Source organism: Denticeps clupeoides, chromosome 18 (assembly GCF_900700375.1).
Source record: "Denticeps clupeoides chromosome 18, fDenClu1.1, whole genome shotgun sequence".
Taxonomy (NCBI): Eukaryota; Metazoa; Chordata; class Actinopteri; order Clupeiformes; family Denticipitidae; genus Denticeps; species Denticeps clupeoides.
The window spans coordinates 16,553,775-16,571,510 of record NC_041724.1 but is presented as its reverse complement, the minus strand read 5'-3'; the positions used below and the strand labels follow the sequence as shown (position 1 = coordinate 16,571,510).

Here is a 17,736-nt window from a genome sequence, read left to right as displayed (position 1 = left end):
GACCACATTTGTGGTATGGATGTGACAACTAATCACTTTCACTTCACTCCCAGCCTGTATTAAGTTAATCTTTTGTTAATCTCAAACATTTTTCATAGCAACTTGATTCCCTCATGTTCAGTTGAGAGCATTTACTAATATTATGAATATATTTGAATTTCAGCTACAGCTACATTAGGATATTGAGGCAATAGATTGAGGCAAAATATTGCTTTGGTTTCTTTTCATTGCGGACAAAGCACAAAGTATAATAATTTGAGACAACTCTGTGTCTAACTGACAGTAGTTAGAGGTATCCAACTGCATACATCAATGCAAGTAAACTTGAATGAAGAGGGAAAACTAACCTTTTTTACAATCTGGGATCTCAGCCTGATACTAAAATTATCGAGGAAAGAAACTACCTTACCTCCCCAGCCGGAGTTCTCCTTCGATCTGGGACAACTAGAGTATTTCCATTACTTCCTGGGACAATAGTTGAGCCGATGCTCATCCTGGGTCCAACAAGCATATACTGTTTATCGCCAGATCTGTATTGTATGCTGTGGCACAGTGTTCCATCATAGTTTGTGTCTTGCAAATATTTGGAGGAGCTGTCTGTAGATTTAGAACACTGCATGACAATCAGCACAAGAATACTGACAATTAAAAGCACAGAAACGGACCCCAGGGTTATAGTCAAGTAAAAAATCATGTTGCCCTCTTCATCATTCTCTGTTGTCCTTTTGACATCTGAAGCAGCAAAAGCCTCTTTGGGCTCCACAATGTTGAGCATTACTGTTGCCGTTGCCGAAAGTGACACATTTCCGTTGTCTTTAACCACAACGATGAGCTTATGATGAGCTTCGTCTGTTTCGGTAAATGGTCGGAGAGTTCTTATCTGTCCTGTATAGCGGTCCAGGCCAAAAAGGGTGTGGTCAGTAACTTCTTGCAGAGAGAACAGTAACCAGCCACTATATCCTATATCAGCATCATAGGCCCTCACTTTTGTCACCAAACAGCCTGGTTCCACATTACGGGGAATTTCTTCCACACCTTCAGAGGAACCGTTTGCACTGACAGGGGACAGTATGACTGGTGGGTTGTCATTCTGATCCAGGACAAAGACGTTTACTGTGACATTCGTACTCAGTGAAGGTGTTCCAGAGTCTGTTGCTAAAACTTGAAATTGGAACGTTTTTACACTTTCAAAGTCAAAACTCTTAAGAGCATACACGTCTCCATTTTCTGCATGTACATTTACAACTGAAGCATATTTGTTGTTCTCACTGCAGTCTCTGCAGATGTGGTAAGTCACCTGTGCATTCTCATTGACGTCAGCATCCGATGCAGAAACGGAAAAGAGTAATTGGCCAGGAACGTTATTTTCTTGCACGTAAAACGTGTATGCAGGAAGTGAAAATTCAGGGCTGTTATCATTCACATCGGACACGATTACAGAAATAGTCTTTACAGATGACATGGGCGGCTCTCCTGCATCTTTGGCTGTTAAGGTGATGTCATACTGAGAGACTTTTTCTCTGTCCAGAGGGAATTTTGTTACTAGAGAATATATGTTGTCCTGCAACGTGCTCATTAGCTTGAATGGTATCTCTTCTGGCAAGGAACAAGACACTTTACCGTTTACTCCGGAGTCTAGATCTTTCACACTGATGAGAGCTACCATCGTTCCAGGCCGAGAATCCTCAGGGATGGCACTCGAGAAGGATGCCACCTCTATCTCAGGGGCATTGTCATTTACGTCCACAATTTTTATTATAATGCTCTTGTCTGTTGTCAAGGGAACCATTCCCTTGTCAGATGCTTGTATATCAAGCTCATAATTATCCTTAACTTCAAAATCTATTAGTCCTCTCACTAGAATTTCTCCCGTGGCCGAGTCGATGTGAAACAGTTCGTGCAGCTTGTCGTTGTTTCCCATTGTGTAAATAATCTCAGCGTTCGGCCCTTCGTCCATGTCGGTGGCATTGACTCGTATCACTGTTGTCCCCGGAGGCGCGTTCTCATTCAGAGTTACGGAATAAACGTCTTTCGTGAAAACCGGCATGTTGTCATTCACGTCGAGCACATCCACCGAGACCTCCATCGTTCCAGATTTAGGAGGGCGCCCCCCGTCTGCCACGGTTAACATCAGCCTCAGACTCTTCGTCACCTCCCTGTCCAGCGCCTTTTGTAATATTAATACGGGCACTTTACCGTCCTCGCCGCGGTCCTTTACCTCCAGGCGGAAATGCTCGGTGGGGCTGAGTTTGTACTGCTGCACCGTGTTCGAACCGACGTCGGGGTCGCGCGCCGCCTGCAGCTGATAACGCGCGCCAGGGAGCGTCGACTCGAATATCTCTAATGTCCTCCTCGCTTCGGGAAAGGTCGGGGCGTGATCGTTAATGTCCGCCAGCTCCACCGTGACGTAGTGGATCTCCAGCGGGTTCTCCAACACGGTTTTGAGGTTAATCAGACAGACGCTATTCCGCTCGCACACCTCCTCCCTGTCCAGCTTCCCGTCCACGTACAGAACGCCGTCGTCCTGGCTTATCCGGAAGGGCGACTCGCCAGAGATCGACACGATGCGGAATCCGCGCTCCTTCAAGGTTCGCAAGTCAACGCCTAAGTCCTTGGCGAGGTTGCCCACCGCCGTGCCATCTTTCTGCTCCTCCGGAACCGCGTACCTCAGCTGCGCAAACGAGCCTTTCCAGAACACAAAGAGCGAAACGAGCACCAGCCACCGCTCAGCCACCAGCCGCAACCGTCGCCCGCTTTGGTCCATGGTCGCAAAATGACACATCCCACTTCAGATGCGACGTATCTCTACATTCGTTTGCATGTGTCTTCAAAGGTCGAACGCACGAAGCTCGTCCTCTGTCTCTGCGCGCTGAACAAAAGCATCTGAGAGGAGGAAACACTCCCTCATCTCGGCCGTGCGTCCCCTCGTCTCTCTAGTTTAGCTATATACTGACACCGTGCGATTTCACAGCGTATTACGATCCAGGGTATTAGCATCTACGTCATGGCTTCTAAAAATGATTTCAGGACAGCATAAATCTGTATGTGTGGCCTTAATTCAATAAAACGTTTGGTTAATTCAGTATTCTTACTCATGCTCGTTTCGCATTCATTGAAAATAAACAATGAACAGTGTTTCAATTCAGCATTCACATGATATGGTATAAATTAAGAAAAATATGATTTCATGACAATAACAATGTGAGAGATACAGGATGCCACGGTAAGGGACACTCACAACCCACTCGACCCACACCATCCACACACACCTGATTCAACAGGGTGGTGATAATGAAACTATATGTATCAGAATTTTTTTTTTTTCATGGCTGCAAAAGGTTATTATTTTGGAAATTATCCTGGAATATTGGAAAACATGATGCAAAATCTGTCAGTCCAATTACATTAACTTTTTGGTATTTAAAGAATGTACAATACATTTTGTTCATTGTGAATGGATTTGAATATATTAGTAAAATATTTGTAAAAATATAGCATAACTAGTATTGTCACAGTGTAGCATGCAGGACCCGGTCATAGGTGTTGACAAAAAGGAATTGAGTTTTATTTTAAATAAACACAAAAAACAAAGGGGACATGGTCCCAAAAACCAACAAATCTAAAGAACTAGCAAAAACAGCAGGGACAGACAGGCAGGAGCATGGCAGTGGTGGCCTAGCGGTTAAGGAAGCGGCCCCATAATCAGAAGGTTGCCAGTTCAAATCTCGTTCCGCCAAGGTGCCACTGAGCAAAGCATCATCCCCACACACTGCTCCCCGGGCGCCTGTCATGGCTGCCCACTGCTCACCAAGGGTTGAATGGAGAGGACAAATTTCACTGTGTGCACCGTGTGCTGTGCTGCTGTGTATCACATGAGACAATCACTTTGCTTTATAAAAGGAGCATGGAAAGTATGTATACTGGGATCAGTATGCATGAGAATTTGGGCAGGGCAGATAGGCCGAGGACAGGACAAGTATGTATACTGGGTTTAAATAGCATGTCCCTTTTATCTTCAACCATACATGTTGGATCAATTCAATTAGTAAAACATCAAGGAATCCGCATGTATCCAGAACAAATTAACAGAATGCAGAGCAAGAAATATTAACATGCTCATGATTCTCTCTTTTTTTAAAGGGACACATGGCAATTTTAACTTAGACAAAAAGAATTCTGTGACAACAGTTACGGTGAACTAAAGTATAGAGAAAGTTCAGATTCCTAACTTGGGCTAGATAGATTGTTAGTACTGTTTTGAGGAACAGCATTTAAATATACACTGTCCCTGTGTAACAAGTCCATTGAAACATTTACACTACTGTTTAAGGTCATTTAGAAAGTCTCTTTTCCAAGAAACACACAAAAACAGGAAAGGGGTTTAAAGAGAAAAAGTATAAGACAAAGCTATAATAACTTTGTCAAATCCACATCTGCCAATTCATTGGATGCCATTCTAGTGTGAATTTTGTATGTTTCTGTCCCTGTGACTACTGATTCTAAGTCGCTCTGGATAAGGGTGTCTGATTAATGCTGTAAAGGTAAATGATCTCTTTCTACATATACGCAGAATATGCAAATATGCAGAAACATTTCCAACAACCAAAGTCCTATTTTATACCCACCAGACAATTATATATACCAGATCTATTTTAACACACCAAATAGTTGTTTCATATAAAAAATATGAAGACAATTTAAAATCAGCTAAATCTTTTGAATCTTTGCGATGTACAGTACACCTTTACAGTAAAACTAGTAAAACTATTTAGAAAACCAATATATAAAGCCAATAATATGGGGGGGAAATACCAGAAAGCAAAGTAGCACTTGTAACTCACCTCCAAAGTAGCACTTTTTCGGCTAGTTGCAGTGCGTAAAGTATTCACATTACTGCTCGGGACAGCAGCTGAACTGACACTCAATCTGGGCCCAACCAACATGTAGCGCTTGTCTCCGGATCTGTACTGGATGCTGTGGCACAAGGTTCCATCATAATTTGTGTCTTGCAAATATTTTGATGAGTGGTCTGCCTCTTTTGAGCACTGCATAACAATGAGAACAACGACGCTGATGAGGAAAAGCGTTGAAACGGACCCCAGGGTGACGATCAAATAAAATGCACCGTTGTTTTCATCATCGCCGTTCACAGCGCTTTTGGCATCTGAAGCGGAAAAGGCCTCTTTGGGCTCCACGACGTTGATTATTACGGTTGCTGTGGCTGAAAGTGACACGTTGCCGTTGTCCTTCACCAGCACGATCAGTTTATGCTGCGCCTCGTCCGTTTCCGTAAAGGCCCGAAGGGTCCTTATCTGTCCCGTGTAGCGGTCCAAACCAAAAAGTGTGTGGTCAGAAACATCTTGCAGGGAAAAAAGTAGCCAGCCGTTGTACCCTAAATCTGCGTCATACGCCCTCACCTTATCTACCAAATGTCCTGGATTCGCGTTACGCGGGATTTCCTCCGCGCGTAACACAGACCCATTCGCGCTGAGCGGAGAGAGGATAACCGGCGCGTTGTCGTTTTGATCCATAATATACACGCTCACCGTGGCATTGGTGCTTAAAGGGGGCTTCCCGGAGTCCAGAGCCATCACCTCGAACTGAAACATCTTGACGGCTTCAGAGTCGAAGCTCCTCAGCGCGTAAATGTTCCCGTTTTCCGAGTTGATGTTGAGGAAGGCTGCCACGTCTGGTTTTACGCCCTCGCCTCTGTGGATATGGTACGTGACGGCCGCGTTCTCGCCCTCGTCTATGTCTGCCGCGCTCACGGAGAATATGGACACTCCCGGAGCGTTGTTCTCAGACAAGTAAACCTCGAACGGATTCCGCGGGAACTGTGGGCTGTTGTCGTTCACGTCTGACACCTGCACGCTTAGCGTTTTAACCGAGGACAAGGGGGGCTCGCCGAAGTCACGCGCCGTTATTACGATGTCGTAGTGCGACACCGTTTCTCTGTCTAAAAGACCCTTGGTCACCAGCGAGTACATGTGATCTTGGAAAGACGGCTTTAATTCGAACGGGACGTCTTCAGAGAGACTGCAGAGAACTTTGCCGTGAACGCCGGAGTCTCGGTCTGAAACGCTGATCAGCGAAATGACCGTCCCGGGCCTGGAATCTTCAGGCACGAGGTTAGACAGAGATGTGACGTCTATTTCTGGTTCGTTGTCGTTGACGTCGACAATCTTTATTGTGACGCGACAGTCAGTGGTGGTGGGGGGTTGCCCTTTATCTGATGCGGTTACGTCAGCCCTGTACACTTCTATGTCTTCAAAATCCACTTTGCCCTTGATCCTAATTTCGCCAGTGTCCCTGTTCAACTCGAAAGTGTCATATACTTTCGGTTTCAGGTTATTCAAAAACGAATACGTTATCTGAGCATTGGTGCCATCATCCAAATCGGAAGCATTAACCCTCAGAATAGCTGTTCCGATGGGAATGTTCTCTCGAATGCTTACCGAATATGCATCCTGGCTAAATACCGGCCGATTATCATTATTGTCGAGAACGGTGACAGTGACGTTCATGCTGCCGGTTTTAGGTGGCGTCCCGCCGTCCACCGCGGTCAGGGTCAAGAAGTGCCTAATTTGACGTTCTCGGTCTAAATGCCTGCTTAACTTCAAAATGGGTATTTTACTGTCCTCTCCGCTGTCCCTCAGCTCCAGCTCGAAATATTCGGTCGGGCTGAGCTTGTAAAAACGCACCGCGTTGGCGGCGGAGTCCGGGTCGCGCGCAGCCTTCAGCTGGAACCCGGTGCCCAGCAAGGTGTTCTCGGCGATTTCCACGCGCTGTACCTTGTCGGGGAAAACGGGCGAGTGGTCGTTCACGTCCGCTATTTCGACCCCGACGTGATGAATCTCGAACGGATTTTCCACGACGACTTTCAGGTTTATCGAACAGACCCCGTCTCCGTCACAAACCGCCTCCCTGTCGACGCGCTTCAGAACGGACAGCCTTCCATTGTTCTGGTTTACCCCGAAAAGACCGTCCCTAGATCCAGAAACGATGCGGAAACGTCGCTTGTCCAAAGTACCCACATCAAGACCCAAATCCTTTGCGATGTTTCCGACAACGTGGCCCTCTTTCACCTCTTCGGGAACCGTGTATTTTATCTGCGCGGAAACTGGCTCCACGAAGCACAACAGTAAAGACAAGACGGGAACAGCCCACGCGCAGCACACTCCGCTCTTTTGTCCTCCCATGTCGAGATGCGGAAAAAGAAACAATTTTAAAAAAATATTTAGTCCTCCATTGCTATGACAGATGTCCATAAATGTCGATTATCAGAGAGACCAGCTATAATATCCAGCAAACGTGCGACGTCTCTCTGGCGTCACCATCCCGAAGCACAGGATCTGTGACGGAAATGTCGCAAAAACAAGGCAGGGCTCGGGCAAGGACCATTCCGCTGTATTATACTGACACCGTCTGGCTCCAGTTAGCCAGTTAATGTACAAACAAGACAACAGCGCAGCACTTTGGCCTTTTCTGTGTCACATTTTGTTCCAATGACAAAAGTACTACAACAGACATAATGCAGTGAAAATGACGCTTTTATAGAATTGTCAGTTATAATGAAAATAAAATAGCTACAACATAAGACACTTAATGCGTTAAAGGGCAGTGGTGGCCTTGCGATTAAGGAAGCGGCCCCTTAAACAGAAGGTTGCCGGTTCGAATCACGATCCGCCAAGGTGCCACTGAGGTGCCACTTAGCAAAGCTCCCCGGGCGCCTGTCATGGCTGCCCACTGCTCATTCATGGTGATGGGTTAAATGCAAAGGACAAATTTCACTGTGTGTACCGTGCGCTGTGCTGCCGTGTATCACAATGACAATCACTTCACTTTCTTCTTCTTCTTTCTTATAGGATTTAAAATGAGTTTCAGCACCACGGACAGCAACCGAGCGCCTCCAGGGTCACACTGGTGAATAACTGCCCACATGGATGTGTAGATATGTTTATAAAAGTTGATTTATTTAAGAAATATTTTCATTAAAGGCAAAAACGATTTTGGAATATTACTATTTTAGTTCCTTACCTCAGCAGCAAGGTTCCTCCTGTTCTCTGGTAGGACAAGAGTGTTCCCATTACTGCCAGGGACTATGGTGGATCCGATACTCATTCTGGGCCCAACTAGCATGTAGCGTTTGTCACCAGATCTGTACTGGATGCTGTGGCATAAAGTTCCGTCGTAATTGGAGTCTTGTAGATATTTAGACGAGCAGTCTGCGCTTTTTGAACACTGCATGGCAAGCAGCACGCCGATGCTGACGAGCAAAAGCACGGAGACCGACCCCAAGGTGACAATCAGGTAGAACGTGATGTCGGGTTCTTCCTGCTGCTTCGCTGCGCTTTTCTCGTCCGACGCTGCGAAAGCCTCCTTGGGCTCCACGACGCTGACGATCAGCGCTGCCGTGGCGGAGAGGGAAACGTTCCCGTTGTCTTTAACCACGACTAACACTCTATGCCTCGCCTCGTCCGTTTCCGTGAACGAGCGGAGAGTTCGTACCTGTCCCGTGTAGCGGTCCAAGCCGAAGAGCGTGTGGTCGGACACCTCCTGCAGCGAATAGAGCAGCCAGCCGTTGTAGCCAATATCAGCGTCGTAAGCTCGGACTTTAGTCACCAGGTGACCCGCGTTCACGTTCCGTGGAAGTTCTTCCACACTTTCAGCGGACCCGTTAGTACTGACTGGAGACAGTATGACAGGGGGGTTGTCGTTCTGGTCTAGAATGAAGACGTTGATTGTCAGGTTTCCAGTAAGAGGCGGGTTGCCGGAGTCCATGGCGACTACGTGGAACTGGAATGTTTTAACGCTCTCGAAATCGAAGCTCTTGAGCGCGTGCACGTCCCCGCTCTCGGAATTTATACTGAGGAAAGACGCCATGTTGTCCTGAGCTCCGTCTCCGCCCCTCCAGATGGTGTACGTGATTAACGCGTTTTCGTTCAAATCCCTGTCCGTGGCGCTTACGGAAAACACGGAGGCGCCAGGAACGTTGTTCTCTGCCAAGTAAAGATCAAGAGGATTCTGGGAAAATTGCGGGGCGTTGTCGTTAACATCTGAGACCTCCACGCTTAGTCGCTTGGTTGAGGCCTGAGGGGGGTGGCCGAAGTCAGTAGCGGTTATTGTCACGTCATAGCGAGAAATATCTTCCCTGTCCAAACGCGTCGAGGTCACGACTGAAAACATGTTGTCCTGAAACGAAGGTTTCAGCTCGAACGGAGTCCCTTCTGACAGCGAGATCGCCACTTTCCCGTTCACGCCCGAGTCGCTGTCCGTCACGCTGATCAGCGCGATCACGGTTCCTGGCTTAGAATCTTCTGGAACCACGTTTAACAGCGGCGTAACCTCGACGTCAGGCTGGTTGTCGTTTACGTCTTGTATCTTTATAATGACCCTGCTCTCCGCGGACAGCGGAGGCTGACCCTTGTCCGAGGCCTGTACATCTAATTTATATATGTCGGTGTCTTCGAAGTCCACCTCGCCTATCACGCGTATCTGGCCCGTGATTTTGTCCAGCTGAAACACGTCGTAAACTTTGCGCTGTAAAGTTTTGGCGAGAGCGTATTCGACGTCGCCGTTAATCCCCTCGTCTAAGTCGGTTGCGTTCACGGTAAAAACTACAGTTCCGATAGCGATGTTTTCCTCAACAGTCACCAGATACGGATCTTGGCTGAAAACTGGGCGGTTGTCGTTTACATCGAGAACTGTGACGGTGATGTTCATGTTGCCAGATTTAGACGGATTTCCACCATCTACCGCTGTGAGACGAAATTGGTGCTTTGCCTTATTTTCTCTGTCCAGCGCTTTCCTCAGCACTAAAAAAGGGGTGTAATCCTCGTCACGCTTCCTAACGTCAATTTCGAAATGGTCGTCGTGGCTTAATTTATATGTACGCACCGCGTTGGTTGTCGCGTCGGGATCTCTGGCTGCGTGCAGCTGGAAGCGCGTTCCGGCCTGCGTGTGTTCCGCTATCTCAAAATGCTGCTCCTTCTCCGGGAACGCGGGGGAATTGTCGTTAATGTCCAAGATCTCGAGCGCCACGTGATGCACCGCCAACGGGTTTTCCACGACGACTTTTAACGTTAGAAGACAGGCGTCGTTTCCGGAGCATAAATCCTCTCGGTCTATTTCGCCGCGAACGCACAGAACGCCTCTGTCCTGGTCCACGCGGAAAAGCGCGTCTTTTGATCCAGACACGATGCGAACGCGCCTCTCCGCCAGAGCACTGAGGTCGAGGCCCAAATCCTTCGAGATGTTTCCAACGACGTAACCCTCTTTCACTTCCTCTGGAAGCGTGTATTTAATTTGCGATAAAACCCGCTCGGCAGAGCACATCAGAAACCACCACTGCAGGGCCATCCGCCGGATCCACCCGTGCCTTTGTCCCCCTTCCCCCATTGTGAATGCGGAGAGTTATAAATAATAAAGATAATAATCCAGTTTTCGGATGACTCCTGTCAGCGAAGGCTCGGTGTGGTTAAAAACGCCGCGCAGCATCGCCAGAAACCGTCGTCTGAAACGAATTTCCTCCCAGAGCGACCGCTCGACCAAGCCGCAGCTCCTATTGTGCCCGAAACAGCTCCGCACACGCGAAAGGGGAGGCACGCCACGCACCTCGATTTCCTTGTGCTGTACTGACACCGCCTGGTGCAGAACGTACATGAAGCACGAAAACGAATGCAGCGGAACCTGCACACCGGATCAGGTCTGCAAAACCCACGGTATCCACTGTAATATAACTAAATGTGCCGTGCAACCCCACAGATAGAACACATTTTAGATTTAAGGCATCTGGCAGACGCCCTTATCCAGAGCGACTTACAACGTGCTTCCATGTTACCATCGATGAAGAGATCAATTCTGGTTCACTAGGACCCCAACTATGAATAAAATATTTTTATTCACTATGTTGTAATTTCTATACATAAGTTAGACATTAAGATGGTTATAAGTTCGTCTAATTATTCTCTAAAGAGGAAGGTCTTGATCTGCCTTTTGAAAGTGCTCAGCGACAAAGAAGAGTCTAGAGGAATGTCTTCCTCTTGACTCTTCTCCGTCTTGGCCCCTCGGTGGTGGAATGAACTTCCCCTTGAGGTCATAACAGCTCAGTCTGAGCACAAATTTTATAGGTTTCGGTTTGGTTATACATTATAAAACGTGTTTAGGAATGAATTATTAATGCAATGCACTGTATGTAAATAAAACATATTTACACATAAAATGAGTAAATGACATGGTTACCTCTCCAGATGCTCTCCTCCTGCGCTCTGGGATAATTAGCGTGTTCCCGTTGCTGCCCGGAACTATGGTAGAACCGATGCTCATTCTGGGCCCCACTAACATGTAGCGCTTATCTCCTGATCGGTACTGGATGCTGTGGCACAAGGTCCCGTCATAATTGGCATCTTGCAGACACTTGGAAGAAGAGTCTGTGGGTTTGGAGCACTGCATGGCCATTAAGACAATTACGCTGATAATAAACAGGGCCGACACCGATCCCAGAGTTACGATCAAATAGAATGTCGCACTGGTGTCGTCTTCTGTGACCGAGTTCTGAATGTCTGATGCTGCGAAGGCTTCTTTTGGCTCCACGACGTTCACCACTATGGTGGCCGTAGCGGAAAATGACACGTTTCCGTTATCTCGGACCAATAAGACCAGTTTATGCCGAGCTTCGTCGGTCTCCGAGAACGAGCGCAGCGTTCTTATCTGTCCCGTATAGCGGTCCAAGCCGAAAAGGGTGTGGTCGCTGACCTCCTGCAGCGAGAAGAGCAGCCAGCCGTTGTATCCCACGTCAGGGTCGTAAGCCCTCACTTTGGTCACCAGATGACCCGCGTTCGCGTTGCGCGGCACCTCCTCCACTCCTTGTGAGGAGCCATTTGCGCTGAGGGGGGAGAGGATCACCGGTACGTTATCGTTCTGGTCCAGGATGAAGACGTTCACGGTGACGTTACTACTGAGGGAAGGCTTTCCAGAGTCTTTGGCCATAATTTGGAAACTGAAGGCTTTTACGCGCTCGAAATCAAAGCTTTTTAACGCGCGGACGTCTCCGTTCTCGGGGTTAATGTTTAGAAAGGATGTCAGGTCGTGCGTCCCGTCCCCCCTCACGATGCTGTATGTGATAACGGCGTTGTCGTTCACGTCTTTATCTGATGCGCTCACGGAGAAAATCGGCGCGCTAGGGGTGTTGTTTTCTTCTAGATAAAGCTCGAGGGGGTTGCTGGGAAATTCCGGGGGGTTGTCGTTCACATCGGATATTTGGACACTCAGGGTTTTTTCCGAAGACATAGGGGGCTGGCCCAGGTCGCTGGCCCTAATCGTAATGTCGTAACGAGACATTCTTTCCCTGTCTAATGCGGATTTCGTCACGAGGGAATACATATTTTCGGAGAAGGACGGCTTTAACTCGAACGGGACATTTTCAGTCAGACTGCAGACCACCTTCCCATTAACTCCAGAATCTTTATCCCGAACACTTATTAGCGAAATGACAGTCCCGGGTTTGGAGTCTTCGGAGACGGCATTGGAGAAAGAGGTCACGTCTATCTCTGGCTTATTGTCGTTCACGTCTAACAGTTTAATAATAACGCGACAGTTCCCGGTGGTTGGTGGCTGTCCTTTGTCTGTCGCTTGCACGTCAAGCCTGTAAATCTCCGTGTCCTCAAAGTCCGCCTCGCCTTTCACGCGTATCTCGCCCGTGTCCTTGTCTAAATGAAAAAGCTTGTAAATTTTCGGATTTAAATCGCTGCCCAGAGTGTACTCGACGTCACCGTTCACGCCGTCGTCCTGATCCGTGGCGCTGATTTTCACCACAACGGTGTCGAGCGCTGCGTTTTCCTGTAAGTTTACAGTGTAAACTTCCTCGTCGAAGACCGGCCGATTGTCGTTCACGTCGAGAACAGTGACAGTGACGTTCAGTGTCCCGGTTCGAGGCGGAGTTCCTCCGTCCGCGGCTGTTAAAATTAAACTGTGTTGGCTTTTGCGTTCGCGATCCAGAGATTTCTGCAGAATTAAAAAGGGCATTTTTTCGTCCCCGCTGTCGCGCACGTCGAGATCGAAATGCTCGTTCTGAATAATTTTATACGACCGCACCGAATTGACGCCTCCGTCGGGGTCGCGCGCAGACCGGAGCTGAAAGCGCGCGGAGGGGAGCGTGTTTTCCGCGATCTCCAGCCGCTTCTCCTTCTCCGGGAAACTGGGAGCGTGGTCGTTCACGTCCACGATCTCCACGGCGACATAATGAACCTCTAACGGATTTTCCACGACGGTTTTGAGGTTTATCACGCACGCGTTGCTGCCTTCGCACAGCGCCTCTCTGTCGATGTTTTTGTGGACGCGTAAGACGCCGCTGTCCTGGTTTACCTCAAAAAGAGATTCCTCGGATCCAGACACGATGCGGAAACGCCTGTACGCCAAGCTACCGATGTCCAGGCCCAGGTCCTTAGCAATGTTCCCAACCACGGTTCCGTCTTTGACCTCCTCTGGAATGGAATACCTTATCTGAGCAGACACCTCCACCCCGAAAAACAGGAGCAAAGAGACACACCAGCAGCCTCTGCCTCGCCTTTGTCCTTCGTTTCCCATCGCGAACGCTGTGTAAGCTGGAAGCTCTTCAGAATATGACAACGAACATTACAAACACGTCGCTCCAGCGTGTAATTCCAAAAGAAAGGGGATTTCGGACGAAGGGCATCGAGCCATTTTCCTCCTTCCGCCCCGAGTTCCTTTCTGCAAACACGTCCGTGAACAAAACCGCAGCACAGCCCAGTCTCAGGGGCAGGACAAAGAATACGAGCTGTTTCTGGTTAAATACTGACATCCTGTGCCCAAAGCTGGCACTAAATAATGCCCCTCGGAATACTCAAACTCACACAGACGATAAAAAGAATCGTATGTTAGATGGACAGCTCAGTCCAACATGCAAATGGTAAAATCAAATCTGACTACTGCCCCAAATTATGTTAGAAATAATGAGGATTATAACAAAATTCTGCAAACGTGACATAGAAGAGACACTCGAAACGAGCATCAGCACCATGGACAATTCCCATTACAACACACACAGGCAAAATAAGTGAAAGTGAAGTAATTGTCATTGTGATACACACAACGAAATGTGTCCTTTGCATTTAATTATCGCCTTTAGAGAGCAGTGGGCAGCCGTGACTGGCGCCCGGAGAGCAGTGTGTGGGGACGGTGATTTGATCTTGCGGATCGGCATTCGAAGCCTCAACCTTCTGATTAGGGCTTCGTTTCCTTAACCGCTAGGCCACCAATGTAAAACATAAGCACATGACGCATGCGTGTAAATGCAGCGCTGCACCACGTAGGTATTATTCCACTTTTTTAAAAAACTTTTTGAACATTTATAACTTGTTTAGTTTACGAATATTTGTTGCAAAAAATGCTCTGGATAAACTTTATATTTAGTTCTTAAATTTTGCTACCTCATATTTTTACTAAACATTATTAAAGCCAAATTACATTCAAAGATACACGATTGGAAGATAATAATATAAATAACCATATTAGTAAATCTACAGCTGATTAAATGCGCATGACCACTCAGGAACGTGAATGAGTTTATCCGAAAAGAAAACAGCAGCTTAACAGATTTAGCAAGTGAGCGGACCAAAACCTGTGTTTCTTAATTCTGCAATGATGAAACACGCAATTAAATAAATTACAATTTTATAAAACTAACATCCAAAGGCACACGCTCTTACCTCTGCAGAAGCTGTCCTGCCGTGGTTTGCTATTAGTGTGTTAGCGTTGCTACCAGGGACTATAGTCGAACCGATGCTCATTCTGGGCCCCACTAACATGTAGCGTTTGTCTCCAGATCGGTACTGGATGCTGTGGCAGAGTGTCCCGTCGTAGTTCGTGTCCTGTAAGTACTTGGAGGAAGAGTCTGCAGGCTTTGCGCACTGCATGGCCACCAGGGCGATGACGCTGATGAGGAAAAGCCCGGAAACTGAGCCCAGAGCGACCATCAGATAAAACTTGGTTACGTGGCTTTCGTCTTCCTGCTTTTCCGGGCTTTTCATGTCAGGGGCTGCAAACGCCTCTTTAGGCTCTACGAATTGAACTAAAACAGTAGCTGTGGCGGAGAGCGAGACGTTCCCGTTGTCTTTGACCAGTATAACCAGTTTGTGCCTGGCCTCGTCTGTTCCTGTGACGGAACGGAGAGTCCTTATCTGTCCAGTATACCGGTCCAGCCCGAACAGAGTGGGGTCCGTGACCTCCTGTAGCGAAAAGAGCATCCAGCCGTTGTATCCCACGTCGGCGTCATAGGCCCTCACTTTAGTCACCAAGTGGCCCGCGTTCGCGTTACGCGGAACGTCTTCCACTCCTTCGGCGGAGCCGTTGGCACTGAGCGGGGACAATATGACCGGCGCGTTGTCGTTCTCGTCCAGAACGAACACGTTCACGGTCACGTTGCTACTCAGAGGCGGATCTCCGGCGTCTTTCGCAACTACGTGAAACTGAAAAGTTTTCACCCTCTCGAAATCGAAGCTTCGCAAAGCATAGATATTTCCGTTTTCAGAATTGATGTTCAGGACAGACGCGACGTCAGGTTGTGCGCCTTCCTTTCTCACGATGCTGTACGTGACTGCCGCGTTCTCGTTTAAATCTTTATCGGACGCGCTCACCGAGAATATCAGCAGGCCGGGGGCGACGTTCTCCGCGCAGTAAAGGTCAAGTGGGTTCTGGGGAAATGCAGGCCAGTTGTCATTAACATCAGAAATTTGGACGCTGAAGGACCTGGACGTAGACAGCGGCGGCTCACCCAGGTCCGCAGCGGTTATTGTGACGTCATAGCTCGAGACCGCCTCCCGGTCCAAGCGCCATTTGGTCACCAGCGAGAACACGTTATCTTTAAACGACGGCTTCAGCTCGAACGGCACGTCCGGGGGCAGCGTGCAGGAGACCCTGCCGTTAACGCCGGAGTCTCTGTCCGTCACGCTGATGAGAGCGACTGCCGTTCCCGGTTTCGAATCTTCAGACACCACGTTCGAAAGTGACGTCACGTCGATCTCCGGAGCGTTATCATTCACGTCTATAATTTTAATAATGAGCCCCGACTCGACGGTCAGAGGCGGCTGTCCTCTGTCCGACGCGTGCACGTCCAGTTTATAAACCTCGGCATCTTCGAAATCCACCTTCCCTCTGACTCGTATCTCCCCAGTGACGTTATTCAGCTGAAATATTTCATAAATCCTCCGGTTCAGATTTCTGCCCAGCGTGTACTCAACCTCGCCGTTCGAGCCTTCATCTACGTCGGTGGCGTTGACCGTGAGGATTATCGTTCCTATCGCGACGTTCTCCTCGACTGCGACCGTGTACGTTTCTTGGCTGAAGACGGGGCGGTTGTCGTTTGAATCTAAAACAGTAATGGTGACGTTGAGGGACCCTGACCTCGGAGGACTCCCGCCGTCCACTGCAGTCAGTGTCAGTAAGTGTGTGCTCCGGGTCTCCCTGTCCAGCGCCTTCTTCAGAACAATGAACGGTATTTTTTCTTCGTGTCTCTCCCTCACGTCTATGTCAAAGTGTTCGTTTTGGCTCAGTTTATAATGACGGACGGAGTTTGCGCCTAAATCGGGGTCGCGCGCGCCCTGGACTTGAAAACGGGTTCCTAAAATGGTGTGTTCTGCGATATCAAAATGCTGTTCTTTCCCCAAGAAAGCAGGGGGGTGGTCGTTGACGTCAGCAATCTCCACATCCACATAATGAATTTCCAGAGGGTTCTCCACGACCACTTTCACGTTTGCTAAACACACAACGCTCTCTGCACACAGCTCCTCCCGGTCGATGTTCTTACGGACGGACAGAGCGCCATTCGCCTTTACCTGAAAAAGAGAGTCTGTGGATCCAGACACGATGCGCAATCTCCTGTCCGCCAAGGAGGCAATGTCCAGACCCAGGTCCTTAACAATATTTCCAACCACCGTCCCCTCTTTCACCTCCTCGGGGATAGAATACCTTATTTGTCCCGAAACGTCTCCAAACCACAGCAAGACGAAGCAAAGCAAAGCAGCAGCTGCGCCGCGGTTCCATGTCATCCTTTGTTCCCCTCCTTTCATCGCTAGTCTTTATAATAAATAACCTCAGGCTGAAAAAAAACTCTAATCTACTTCTCATCTGAGCACGATGTGATATCTACGGTAGCCTCATATTCGATCCTTTTTTGTGTGTGTCAGACGCGACAGACGCGTTTCCTCTGCACCGCCACGCAGCCACTACCAGCCTCTAGTCCCGTGGAACAATACAGCGCATATGGGGGCAGGACCGAAATTCTCAAACGTTTTCACAGTATTATACTGACACCACTTGACTGAAGTCGGTTTCACAGCAGGACTAGAAACACGCCACGTGTTTATGCATTCATTTTTATTTTATTTTCGTGGATAAAGCATGAACGCGTTTTTCTTTATCATGAATAATGACTCAAAAATCAGCACCAAATACAGAGCATGTACCTCTTTTAGTGTAGTTCAGTATTATGTCTGCCTTAGAGTTACAGTTTAATAGGCATTAATTGTTTAGTCCATTGAAAAGACTCCTAATGGGACAAAAATTTGTTCATTGTTCAGGTGAATAACTCATGTAGCTGGAAGTAGCTGTTAATGATGAAATATCAGCATACAGAGAGGAACTTTATGAGTAACAATTTGTCCTGTGAAAGGTTGTGTTCTGTTACTTTAAAAGCCTCATTCATTAATTTTGAATATTTTT

The 17,736-nt window shown here is 48.0% G+C and overlaps 1 protein-coding gene across 12 annotated transcripts in view; it reads right to left on the bottom strand.

Moving 5' to 3' along the window:
- LOC114768435 (protocadherin alpha-3-like) overlaps positions 1-17,736 on the bottom strand; it is a 67,485-nt gene that overhangs the window by 21,481 nt on the left and 28,268 nt on the right. The window contains exon 1 of one of the 12 annotated variants that reach the window (XM_028960716.1): positions 14,727-17,252. The exons of 7 other annotated variants lie outside the window; for them this stretch is intronic. In XM_028960716.1, coding sequence (XP_028816549.1) covers positions 14,727-17,084 — 2,358 coding nt within the window. In that variant the 5' untranslated portion in view covers positions 17,085-17,252. Of the gene's footprint in view, positions 1-409; positions 3,195-4,841; positions 7,350-8,037; positions 10,578-11,241; positions 13,815-14,726; positions 17,253-17,736 lie in introns of those variants that run through there. 4 more of the 12 variants (XM_028960723.1, XM_028960713.1, XM_028960707.1 and 1 more) reach the window with 4 other exon arrangements.